At 31.3% G+C, this 12978-nt stretch overlaps 1 protein-coding gene across 1 annotated transcript; it reads left to right on the top strand.

Moving 5' to 3' along the window:
* Window positions 1–3246: 3246 nt before the first annotated feature.
* On the top strand, window positions 3247–11987 carry LOC107604854 (secoisolariciresinol dehydrogenase). The gene is made up of 3 exons (XM_088489591.1): window positions 3247–3402; window positions 3597–3674; window positions 11012–11987. The coding sequence occupies exons 1-3, from the start codon at window positions 3377–3379 to the stop codon at window positions 11805–11807; spliced, it is 900 nt and encodes a 299-aa protein (XP_088345717.1). The 5' UTR covers window positions 3247–3376; the 3' UTR covers window positions 11808–11987.
* Window positions 11988–12978: the final 991 nt, after the last annotated feature.

The raw sequence follows: 12978 nt of genomic DNA, 5'->3' as shown, positions 1-12978 counted from the left end.
GCAGCCAAATACCCGTAGACAGCTGTAGTCTGGTTTCTTACCAAGAAGCTTCTCTGTTGGAGATATGTTTCCTAAGGTTGGTGTTGGTAGAACATTGATGAGTTGAGCTGCAGTGAGAAAAGCATCACCCCAGTATTTCATTGGCACTCCAGAACAGGCCATGAGTGTCATTCCCATCTCTACTACATGCCTGTGTTTGCGCTCTGCAGTTCCATTTTGTTGATGGATGTGAGGGCATGAAAATCTGTGTCTGATCCCTTGTGATTGAAGCTCCTTTGATAAGCTAACATACTCAGCAGCATTGTCAGATTGAAACAATTTAATTTTTGTGCCAAATTGTAATTCAACCATCTTTTGGAAATTAAAGAAAACTGATTTGAGTTGTGACCGTGCTCTAATTAGATAAAGCCAAGTGAATTTAGAAAAAGCATCGATAAAATTGACAAAATAGAAATTTCCATTCAAATCTGGCATAGGAGCAGGGCCCCATATGTCTGAATACACCAATTCTAAAGGAGATTGATACACTGTACTTGAACTTGGAAATGGTAATCGGTGTGACTTGCCTATGCTACAGGCTGTACAAGGCTCTTTATTCTCAACAAATGACAAATTGCAATTTTTCAAGACTGTACTAACTACTTTGTTTGCTGCATGCCCCAACCTTGCATGCCACAAGAGAAATTGCTCAGTTGTGGACATGGTGGAGTTGTAAGCAGCTGGACTTATTGAAGGAAAGAACTTGACAAATTTATACATCCCTTTATCAACTTCACCCTGTAGAATCAACTCTTTGGTTTCCTGTGATTTGACACAACAACCATGAGCATCAAACTCAAAAAGCACATTGTTATCACAGCAGAATTGATACACACTCAAAAGATTTTTGGTTATTTCAGGCACATGTAACAATTTTTGCAACAAGAACTTCCTAGAACTCAAATCAGTTTTAAAAATGGAATTTCCAATAGAGGTGATTTGCAAACCTGTTCCGTTTCCCACAATTACTTGTTCTGATCCTTCATAGCCTTTACTGCTCATCACATTTTGAGGGTTTGGTGTCATATGGTGTGTTGCACCACTGTCCGGATACCAATTTTGATCATAGCTGGTGGATGGTGTTTCTAGAGCACTCAAGTGAGCTTGTGGCTGTGGCCTAACTTCTGTACGCTCATAACCCTCTCTTGAACTCTGGCTTTCATTCCCATAAGACGAATCATACCTGAACCAGCATCTGCGAGCTGTATGTCCAACCTTATCACATAGTTGACAAACTGGTCTGTTACCTCCACCATCATATCGTCTGTCATTTTGGCCACCACTGGCAAATCTTCTATCATTATCATAGAATCCTCCATCAGACCTTCCATAAGTTCTTCCTTCATTGCCAGAAAAATTGCCTCTCATCGTCCTTCCACCTTGTCCTCTAAAATCACCTCTGAGATGCCCTCGACCTCCATAATTGTTTGAGTATTGAGCTACATTTGCTTGGATTGACAGATCTGTCCTCCGGAATCTTTCTATCATACTTTCATGTGCAAGAAGCAAAGACTCTAGCTCTCCTACAGAAACCCTAGATGATCTTGAGACTACAGCTGTAATCAACGGTCCATATTCCTCTGTTAAGCCATTGAGTATGGCACTAACATGATCACTTTCCCTTACTGGTTCTCCAACTGAGGCTAATGTATCTATTGTTTCTTTAATTTCTAACACATAGCTACTGGCAGAGCTTCCAATTTTAATGCTACTCAATTTGTTCTTTAATTGCAGAATTCTTGCTCGAATTTGTGATGCAAAATGATCCTCTAACCTGCTCCATACCTGGTATGTGTACAAGCAGCCAACCATACGAGTAGTGAAGGGTTTTGTCATCGACGCCAACAGCCAGGATTTGAGCAGAGCATCTTGTCGCTTCCATCTTGCAAATTCTGGATTCTTCTCTTTTGAAGCTGTGAACTGAGTTGGAATACCTTCTCCTGTGATGTGAGCTAACAGATCATGACCTTCGATTGTCGATTCCGCTTGATCTTTCCATTGGAGAAAGTTGTCGTCATCAAGCTTCATCGAGATCGGTGAGGACATGAAATTAGGTTGACGCTGAACCTGAGCTTCAGCCGTTTCTGTGTTTATCTCCATGGTGATTGAATAATCCTAGCTCTGATACCATGAAAGGTATCAGTTTCAGTGTTGAATGAAAAGCAAGAGAGAGCAAAGATCGAAGAAGAGGAGAAATTGAAGAGAGAGAGAGAGAAGCTTTCTGTTCTGATTTTGGTAAAATGGAACTTGGATTCTAATTGCAACAACACAACTAACACACATTCAGCTAGCTATATAAGCTGAGCCTAATGACAGCTTGCACTTGCAACTAATTCTGCTGAGTCAGCTTGGCTTAACTAACTTAGCAACTGATTCAGTTTCAGCTCAATCACTACTCTATCAAATATTTTTTTATTTTTCACAGTATTCTCTAATTAAAAAGATAAAATTAATTTATCGTTAATTAATAAATTGTTGTATATATAATGTGAGATTCAAATTTTCGATGTGTGAACTAAAATTAATTCCTTGACCAACTTAATTTGATTAATTTTATCGTTAATATGATAATACCTCTGAAAGAATATTGTCAAAAACAGTTAAAGACATGTTGACAATGATTTATTTGTTGGTTTGTTCTATCCGTGAATATATATATATATACCTAAAAAGAAAAAAAGAAATTAATCTACATTGTTTTAGAGTAATATAATATGACGAATAAATACTATTATTTTTTATTAATAATAATTTTTATTTATATTTATTAAATTTTACATACAAAAATTATATAGTTTGTATCTATATTTATTAAAATTTATACACATAAATTAACATCATTTATATTTATATTTTTCAAAATTTACACATATAAATTAATAAAATTTATTTATTAAAAATAATTTAATATTTATGTTAATTAAATAATAATAAAAATTATTAAAATTATTGATCTTCAAAAATTTCTCCTATTAGAATACTCTGTATAATTACAACATATCAATACATTTACGGCGTGTACGACTAAGAAATTGACATATATCTCATTAATTAAAATTAAATATTTTAAAAATAAAAAAATTAAAAAGAAAATGCTAAGTCATTAATTGATTAAAAAAAATAGTAAAATATTATAATGTAATAGAAAGAAGAGTACCATAACAAATCTGTTTATAGCGCATCAGAGGAAGAATCATTTTGAAGACAAGTATATATTTCTCATCCTTCCATAAATACACTCATCAACCCTTTCATTTCATTCTCTCTGCTTTCAAACCTGAGATCTGTTAAAAGGTCAACTCATCTTTATTTTCTTCTTCAGATCTTCAACGCAAACATGTTCAGAACATTATTATTAGCAAGGTTATTATTACTTCTTCACTCAACTTCAATAATGTTTCATTCCAAAGCATGTCCATTTTGAACCTTAATTTTAATTTGTTGGTCAACGTTTTCTTTTCTTTTTCATTCTAGAATTCATGAAGTTTAATTTCTTTTCCATTATTAGTATATTAATCCTCATTTAATTTTATATATTTTTTAAAAATTTTCTTAAGGAAGTTGAAGCTCGCTACCCTTAGCAATGGTTTGAATCAAGAAGGCAGCAGATTCTATGCAACGGTTGGTGAAAGAAGGTGAGTCTCATTAAGGGTCTTTATTATTATATGGTTTTCCTCAAACTTATTAATTCATTTTTTTGAAAACTTCTTCGTTAGTGATGTTGTATATATTTAGCTATAGTCCAATTCTTCATTTAATGAGTGCAATTTTCCAAAGTTTTCGTAAAGGGAAAAAATGAATTATAGGAATACAACCAAACTTTAATTTATAGGCTCCCTTGGCTGATTTAAAGTTGAATTATACATATGTATGAAACTTGAGTCAGTTTTCAATTTAAAAAAAAAAAAAAAATCTCTTATGCATAGTTACATGTAAGAAAATGTTTTTCTTGTCTTGAGCGTCTAAGCAGTGTTCTTAGCTTTGTCTCACGCCAATTCTGTTTAAAATTTTTAAAATTTTTAGATTATTTTATTCAGTATATATCTCATAAAACTTTATTTTCGGATTTCAAATTAAATAATATTTTTTTTAATTACTAATGGATAAAATAACTTGTTTCTGATTTTAGCAATACGTTTGCACAGGAGAAAAAAAAAAAAACTAATTTTTGGTAGAGAAGTAGTTCTTGACTTCTTGCCATTTCCCTTCTATCTACTTCTTTGAATATTGCAATTGTTAAGACAATATAATAATGGGTTTATCTATTTTGTGATCTAAAAACACATATTAAGATTATAAAAATAAAAAATTTAAATTTTTAATATATTTATTCTATATTTATTAAATAAAAATATTTAACATCTTTTACTAATAATAAACATACCATGTTAGCTAAATTCAGTAATAATTATTAAACTAAACGGTAATACTAAAAAAAATTTCAGTCTATACAGTTTAAACTTGTTTTATTTATTTAATATTTATTTATTACAACATATATTAAAAAAAACTAAAAGTAATAAGTTTTGACCGAAATATTTTTTTGTTATCAAATATTCCGTTAACTAAAATACTGTAAAACCAACATGGAAAATCTATCATCATTATTTTAGGTAGCGTTTGAAAGAAAGACAAACACAGAGAGACAGATATTGAAAGATAGAGATTGAAATAAGTCTCGGTATTGTATTTGGTGTAATGTGGAAGACAAAGATTAAAATAAGAACGAAACTCTAATTTAATTTACACAAAGGATAAAGTTAGAATTAATTAATTGAAATGGGATATTTTAAGTAAAAAATATTATTAAAGTTTTAGTCTCTATCTCCAAAAATTTCAGTCGCCTGTGTCTCCACTTTTTAAAGGTATTGAAATATTAAAATTTTAGAGACAGAGATTGAAAATTTTAGTACCAATCTCCGCGCTAACAAACATGATACTGAATCACAGTCTTTCAGTCTCCATCCCAATATCTCAAAACAAACACTACCTTAAAGATTTTGTTAACATGTGTAATATTACTATTAGTAAAAAAATTTAAATTTTTACTTTTATAAAATATATAATAAATACATTAAGAATTAAATTTTGCATGTTATTTTTTGTAAAAAAAATTAATTAATAGTTTTAACATATATTTTAAAAACACATATATATTAACTAAATTTTTATTTTAATTAATTCATATTGTTTACTATTATTCAGTAGCGTTGACAATGCGAAAAGCAAAAGCCGTTGAAGAATTCATACATATAGTTTAGTGCAGTTTAATATTGTGACTTGAATTGATGAAGTTAATATATAGCGACATAGAAATTTATTTAAAGAATGGGAAACAGAATTTGCGTGAAGCACATGCATCAAATTGTGCTATTTGCTGCCTCCAATTTGCATGTTCTCGTGCTGCTCATCTACCAAACACAAACAGCTCTCCTCTCATCTAATTGTCCAATTAATTCTTTTTCAAAACGTGTTACTTACTTAATAACTCATTCTTGTAGATTCTCTCCAACTAAACATGAAGCATAATAATACAAAATACAAATGTATACTTATGTAAAAACAAATCCCAAACCCTTTTTGTATATTAGTTAGACTAAAAAATGCGGATGCTTTTCGAAATTATTGTATCCGTGTATCAGATACATTTTAGATATAATATTTATTCGAAATTCATTTGCTATGAGTGTTTTTTTTTATCCAATTTGTCTTAATAAAAATTAAATAATATTTTTTTAGACATATTTATACACATTTAAATACTATTACGTATCAATATGTTTAACTTTATTCTTAATTTATATTCTTAAAATAAACTTAAAAATAATATATATTATTATTTATACAACAAAATTATTTTATATAATTAAAAAGATACTAAAAACACTTAAAATTTTATTTTATTTTATTTTATAATATATATCAATGAAATATTAAGATATTATTTTAATTTATTTAAAATATACTTTATATTTTGTATGAGCTTACAATGGATCAAAATTCATGTGTTCATGTATTTTGTATCTAGTGTCACTACTTCATATGTACTTGAGTTATACTACAATATTAAGGAGAATCAGAATTACACTGATGATGTAAAGTAAATCAGTTATCAAGACAATAAGTCGTCTAATTTGGATTTTTATTTTAAATATTTTTGAAGTAACTGGATATGGGAGTATTCACGGAGGCCATGGTTTCGGGGTGATCAATGCCGAGGGTAAAATTATTTTGGACTTTTCTTCAACCTTTGATCTTCTTATCGCAAATACATGTTTTAAAAAGAGAGACGAACATCTTATAACCTATAAGAGTGACATGACAAGCTCTTAAATCGACTTCTTCTTGTTGAGGAGAGTCGACCGGAAATTTTGCATTAACTGTAAAATTATCCCGGGAGAGAGTTTGACAAGACAACATAGGGTGCTCGTTATGGATTTTCGCGTTGAGCAAAAGTTGAGGAAAAGACATCATACGAAGAACCCAAGGACGAGGTGGTGGCGGATGAAAGGTGAGGAACAAAGAAGCTTCCTAAGACGGGTAGGAGAAGAGGCAAAGTGGGATGGGAATGGAAGCGCGGAAGAGATGTGGAGGGAGATGACAGAAGTTATTAGAAGAACAACAAAAGAAAGTTTTGGTGAATCTAAAGGAATAGGACCAAGAGATAAGGAGTCCTGGTGGTGGAATGCGAGTATACAAGAAAAGATAAAGATAAAAAGGGAATGCTTTAAAGAGTGGTCTTTATGCCGCAATGCAGATAATTGGGAAAAATATAAGGCGGCTAAGAAAGAGACAAAAGTGGCTGTAAGTGAAGTAAGAACAAGAGCATATGAGGGTCTCTACCAGTATTTGGGCACGAAAGAAGGAGAAAAAGGTATATATAGAATCGCAAAGAGCCGGGAAAGAAGAACGAGAGATTTGGATCAAGTTAAGTGCATAAAGGATAAGGATGGAGAGGTGTTGGCTCAAGAGGAGAAGATTAATGAAAGGTGGAAGAGCTACTTTTACGAGTTATTTAATGAGGGACAGAAGACTCTTCCGAGCCTTGGTCGATTATGCACAAGGGAAGAAGATCAAAACTTTGACTATTATCGAAGGATTCGAGACTTCGAAGTAAAAGAGGCTCTAAAGCAGATGAAAAATGGCAGGGCAGTAGGACCTGATAATATCCCGATTGAGGTTTGGAAGGGTCTTGGAGAAAAAGGCATCAACTGGTTAACCAAGCTTTTTAATGAGATTTTAAGGTCAAAGAAGATGCCTGATGAGTGGAGAAAGAACACCTTGGTACCTATCTACAAGAATAAGGGGGATATACAAAGTTGCAGAAACTATAGAGGGATTAAGCTTATGAGTCATACTATGAAGTTATGGGAAATGGTGATAGAACGGAGGTTGAGAAAAGAGACACAAGTAACAAAGAACCAATTTGGATTTATGCCAGGAAGATCTACCACTGAAGCGATATACCTATTAAGAAGGATGATGGAGAGGTATCGTAGTAATAAAAGGGATCTACATATGGTGTTTATTGATTTGGAAAAAGCGTATGATAGGGTACCAAGGGAGGTCTTATGGAAGGTTTTAGAAAAGAGGAGAGTAAGGATCGCATATATTCGGGCAATTAAAGACATGTATGATGGGGCCACAACTAGTGTGGAGACTCAAGGTGGTGTGACAGAAAAATTCCCTATTGGTATAGGATTACACCAGGGATCATCCTTAAGTCCATACCTTTTCACATTAGTCTTGGAAGTACTCACAGAGCACATCCAAGAGCCTGTGCCATGGTGCATGCTTTTTGCTGATGATATCGTCCTTATGGGGGAGTCAAGGGAAGACCTAAATAAGAAGTTGGAGTTATGGAGAGAAGCTCTAGAAGTGTATGGTCTGCGCATAAGCCGTAGCAAGACGGAATATATGGAATGTAAGTTCAGTCTGAGAAGGGAAAACCCCAATATAGAGGTGAAGATTGGAGAAAACACCCTACGAAAAGTTAAAAGTTTTAAGTATATTGGGTGCATCATACAGGATAATGGAGAGATTGAACAGGATGTAAAATTGTAAATCATAGGATTCAAGCAGATTGGTCAAAATGGCGGAGTGCATCTGGTTTTATATGCGACAAAAAAGTACCTTTAAAACTTAAAGGTAAATTCTATCGCACCGCTATAAGACCGGCTATGCTGTATGGTACGGAGTGTTGGGCGGTTAAAGGGGAGCACGAACATAAGCTGAGTGTGGCAGAGATAAAGATGTTGAGATGGATGAGTGGCCATACGCGATTGGATAAAATAAGGAATGAAGATATAAGGGAGAGAGTTGGAGTAGCACCCATTGTGGAAAAGATGGTTGAATCGCGTCTCAAGTGGTTTGGACATGTGAGAAGAAGACCGATAGAACATCCAGTTATGAAGGTGGATGAGATGGAAGATGGACAAATGGCGAAAAGCAGAGGAAGACCTAAGAAGACCATCCATGAGGTGGTCAAACGAGACCTACATGTAAACGGTCTCTCTGTAGACATGATACATGACAGAGCATAATGACGTCGTTTGATTCATGTAGCCGACCCCACTTAGTGGGACAAGGCTTTATTGTTGTTGTTGTTGTATTAGTATTTTTTGAAAAAAATATAAATAGTAAAAACAAATTTTGTTTTCTATTTTCTTCTTCATAAATTACAAAAACGTAAAATAATGAAAATGAGAACACAAATCATCTGCTCATCAAATCTTATCCTTAGAAACATAATTAATCCATTTCATTCTAGAGGTATCGGTAAAAGTACTAAAAACTTGTTTGGAAGACTAGTAATTAGAATTTACTCCATAATTGATTTTTTTTTTTATTTTGAAACAACTAAGAATAAATTATTTAAATTTTTTTTAAAAATTCAATTCTCATTTTTTTTTATTTGTAAATCAGATTAAAAGAGATTTAATTTCTAAATCCATTCATATACTCTTTAAATTTAAATACTATTCTATTAATATATTATAGTCATTCTAAATTATAGAATTCAGTTTTAAATAAAAATGAATTTTTTTTTAAAAAAAAAATCTTTTTTCATGTTAAATAATTTTTAAAAAAGCTCTAAGTTTGTTAAAGTGTTAACGATGATTTTTCTCATTCCAAAACTCAAATATGAGAAGCTTAATATTGAAGGGCCAAATTAAAGTATTAGACACTTTGACTAATTTCACATTATTGTTAAAAAAATTAAAGTAATATATCCTTCTGTCCTTCACTTATGAAAGGAAAAGAAATAGAGAATACATCTTAGTTAAAAAAACCTTCATATATCTAATGTCGTTTTCTGCTTTGGTAAACACATTCAGAATCATAATTTGTATGATGGTGGTAATGGATTTGAATCGTTTAGAAATTAGAATAGATCAAGAGCGATAACTTTCTTTATCATTATGTATAAATTATTTAAAAAAAAAAAAAAAAGAAAAGGACGTAAAAAGTCAAATATTTTGTTGTAAATGAAAGTTTGGAAGCAAAAAACACGTCTAAAGGTCTTCCACTTCCACTTAATCAAATCTTGTTGGAAGAAAAAGTTGGTCCACGACATCATCCTCTAACTTTGCGAAAAAGAAAATATGCTTTTTGATTTAGACGTTTAAGATAAAAGCTGATGGATCGGAATTATATTATTTATTTGATGGATATGCCATCATGATTGATGAGTCATTGAGTGATATGCTTTTGTATTTTCCAGTTGAAAAAAATAAAAAAGATTTTGGTAAGATTATTATTATTAGTGAAAATTTATAAATTTTTTAATAAATATAAATAAATATGCTAATTTTTTTATATTTTTAATAATTTTTTTTTAATTTGTAATCTTAATATATATCTTTAAAATAGATATTAGTTAAATAAAAAATTAAAAATAATGTAAATAAAAAAATTACTAAAATAATAAATAATATTTTAATTATTTCTGAATTTATTATTTTTATCTTATATAAATCTCACTATTTTAATTTTATTATGATTAAAATTTTATTTTATCACTTTTTAGCTTGAACTTTACGTTAATGTTGTAAGTGTAAAGAGTGTATGAAATTAGTCCCACGTCAAAGAAAACAAAAAAGAGTGAAGAGTTTATAAGATGAGAAACCCATTAACTTACTACTTTAAGGTTTTGAGTTCCACCACTTTATTCTTTGCTATGCTTTCTTTTTTTTTCAAGATAATTTTTTTTAAAATATATTTAATTATCCATACTTATATATGGATATATGAAAAAGAATTAGACGCACAACTTTTTTATAAATTTTTTTATCAGATATAATTCTCAAAAAAATATATTCTATAATTTTTAAAATTCAAACTAAAAATTTTTTAGCTAGAAAATAATTATTTTAATTAATAAACAATTGAATACAATAATCGGTATAAACATGCATGGTAAACAAAATATTGAATTTTCTAGGTTGGTTACTTGGTTTACACATCAAAGTTATCTATAAGAATTTTCACCTTATTTAATATACCTGACTAAATATATTCTAGACGATTATTTTTGTAAGTTATACTTTATGCTAACATCTGCTCTATTATTATTATTATTATTATTATTATTATTATTATTATTATTATTGAATTTTGATGTGGACTTCGCTTTAAGACTCAGATTATTATTATTATTCACTATAAAAGTGTGTCGGGAATTAATAAACATTCTACTTTTGTTGTTGAGAAATGTTATTTTTAGTTTCACACGTTTTAAAGTGCACACATTCCATTTTAAATATACAGTGCTTTCATTGTATTTTTTTTTTCTCTCCTCTTAAAACGAAATAGCAAAAATATGCATTTAAGAAAAATAAAAAGGTAGTACAAATAATATTCCTCTTATGTATTTAAATATAATATCTCTTCCTTTGAACACTCACTATGATTGACAATGACTTCATTGCATTTTTGGTTCACAAAAAATAAAAATAAAAATAAAATTCAGGCTTGAAGGAAAAGTGGCAATCATAACCGGGGCCGCAAGTGGACTTGGCAAGGCCACAGCCCATGAATTTGTGCAGCATGGGGCCCAAGTAATCATTGCTGACAAGGACACCAATCTGGGCCCACAAATAGCAAAGGAAATGGGCCCATTAGCCCAATTTGTGGAGTGTGACGTCACCATTGAGGCCCAAATAAAAGAAGCTGTAAACGTTGCCATGACCAACTATGGCAAACTTGACATAATGTTCAACAATGCTGGCATAACAGGCCCATCAATCCCACCAAGCATAATAGATTTGGATCTTGATGATTTTGATAGGGTCATGAAAACCAATGTATGGGGCATGGTTGCGGGTATAAAGCATGCGGCACGTGTGATGGCACCAGTGTCATCAGGGGCCATTTTATGCACATCAAGCATAAGTGGGCTTTTGGGTGGGCTTGGGCCTCATCCGTACACAATATCAAAGTTTACAATACCTGGGGTAGTGAAGTCGGTGGCAAGTGAGCTTTGCAAGTTTGGGGTGAGAGTAAATTGCATTTCCCCAGCCCCAATTGCAACACCAATGTCCTTGGCCCAAATTGGCAAATTTTTTCATCATTTAAGTGAAGAAGAAGTAAGGCAAATTGTGGGTGGGCTTGGTGAGTTAAAGGGCTCAAAGTGTGAGGACATTGATGTGGCCCGGGCTGCGTTGTTCTTGGCATCTGATGATGCAAAGTATATATCGGGCCATAACCTTGTTGTGGATGGAGGGTTCACATGCTTTAAAAGCTTGAACTTCCCTTCTCATGGTTAAATAAATAAATTCTCTTATTCATTCATGTAATCGTAATGTTTTATAGTTTTTCTCTTAGTGCTTAAACATTTTCTTTGATTTAATCAACAAGACATTTCTTCTTATGCTGCACCAACAGGGCAATAACGGTAAAATATGTTTTTGTGATATTTATTAGAAATTTTAAAATTATTCATAATATTTAATTTAGCCATGACAAAGCTTACTCTGTTCCGAATCCCAAAATCACTTTCCCTCTGCTTATTAATGTGAAGAATATTTTGTCTTACCCTCATTTTTCGTTTCCCTAAGACCCTAACAATCTTTATTGGGATTTTCGAATTTGACTAAACAAATGAAAAATAAAATAAAAATAAATACACACACACGAGGATACAAAAAAGTACCGCTTGTTTAAAACAACAAATTATTAATGCTCAACATCATCCGGTCAAAAATGAAAAAGTTAAACATAAGCCGAAGACATGTTACAAAGCTTTTTTCTTCTATAAGACCCCCTCTAAAGGATTAGGGTTTGGTTAGTTTGCCCATTTTCATTTTATTAAAAAGAAATTAAAAAATATGTTTAGTTCAGTATTAAAAATATTTTTACTGAAAATGTTTTAAGAAAAACATGTTTTTAATATTTTTTAAATGAAAAAATTCTACAATCAAATAAAATATTTAACTAAGTCTAACTAAATTGTTATCAAGAATTTTATATTTACACATGTGCTCTTCTTCGTTCATATTGTTGTTGTATCATCATCATTATCATCTTCTTTTTCTTCTTCTTTTTTATTCTGTTACTGCTATTTATTTTTTCTTCTTCTTCCTTTTTTTCTTTTATCTTTCTCTTCATTATCATAGTAATCGTTGGCGTCACTACCACCACCATCTTCTCCTCCTCCTTCTTTTTGCATTTGAATTTCTTCTCCTCGTTTTCCTCCATCGTCATTATCATCATCGTTATTGTTATCATTATTGTCATCATCGTCGTCTTCTTCTTATACGTATAATAGTTCAAATTCAGAATGCACCGAAATTCCTTAATGATGACGACTGATAAACCCCAATTTTGTGGTTTATCTTGTGTTGAATTTAGGGAATTTTATCAACTTATCTCACATTTATTCAATAAAATAGCATGGTTTTGTGAATTTCTCCTAAAAATTATGCTTAAGAGTGAAAA

Source organism: Arachis ipaensis, chromosome B6 (genome assembly GCF_059453495.1).
Source record: "Arachis ipaensis isolate K30076 ecotype BB chromosome B6, ASM5945349v1, whole genome shotgun sequence".
In the NCBI taxonomy this organism is placed as follows: Eukaryota; Viridiplantae; Streptophyta; class Magnoliopsida; order Fabales; family Fabaceae; genus Arachis; species Arachis ipaensis.
This window is presented reverse-complemented; position numbering and strand designations above follow the sequence as displayed.

Bases quoted from the DNA above. Each gene is read 5' to 3' on its own strand.
- LOC107604854 (XM_088489591.1), top strand. From the start codon at position 3,377: ATGTTCAGAACATTATTATTAGCAAG. The intron at 3,403-3,596 runs GTTATTATTACT...AATTTTCTTAAG, and splicing joins AGAACATTATTATTAGCAAG to GAAGTTGAAGCTCGCTACCC. The intron at 3,675-11,011 runs GTGAGTCTCATT...AATAAAATTCAG, and splicing joins GCAACGGTTGGTGAAAGAAG to GCTTGAAGGAAAAGTGGCAA.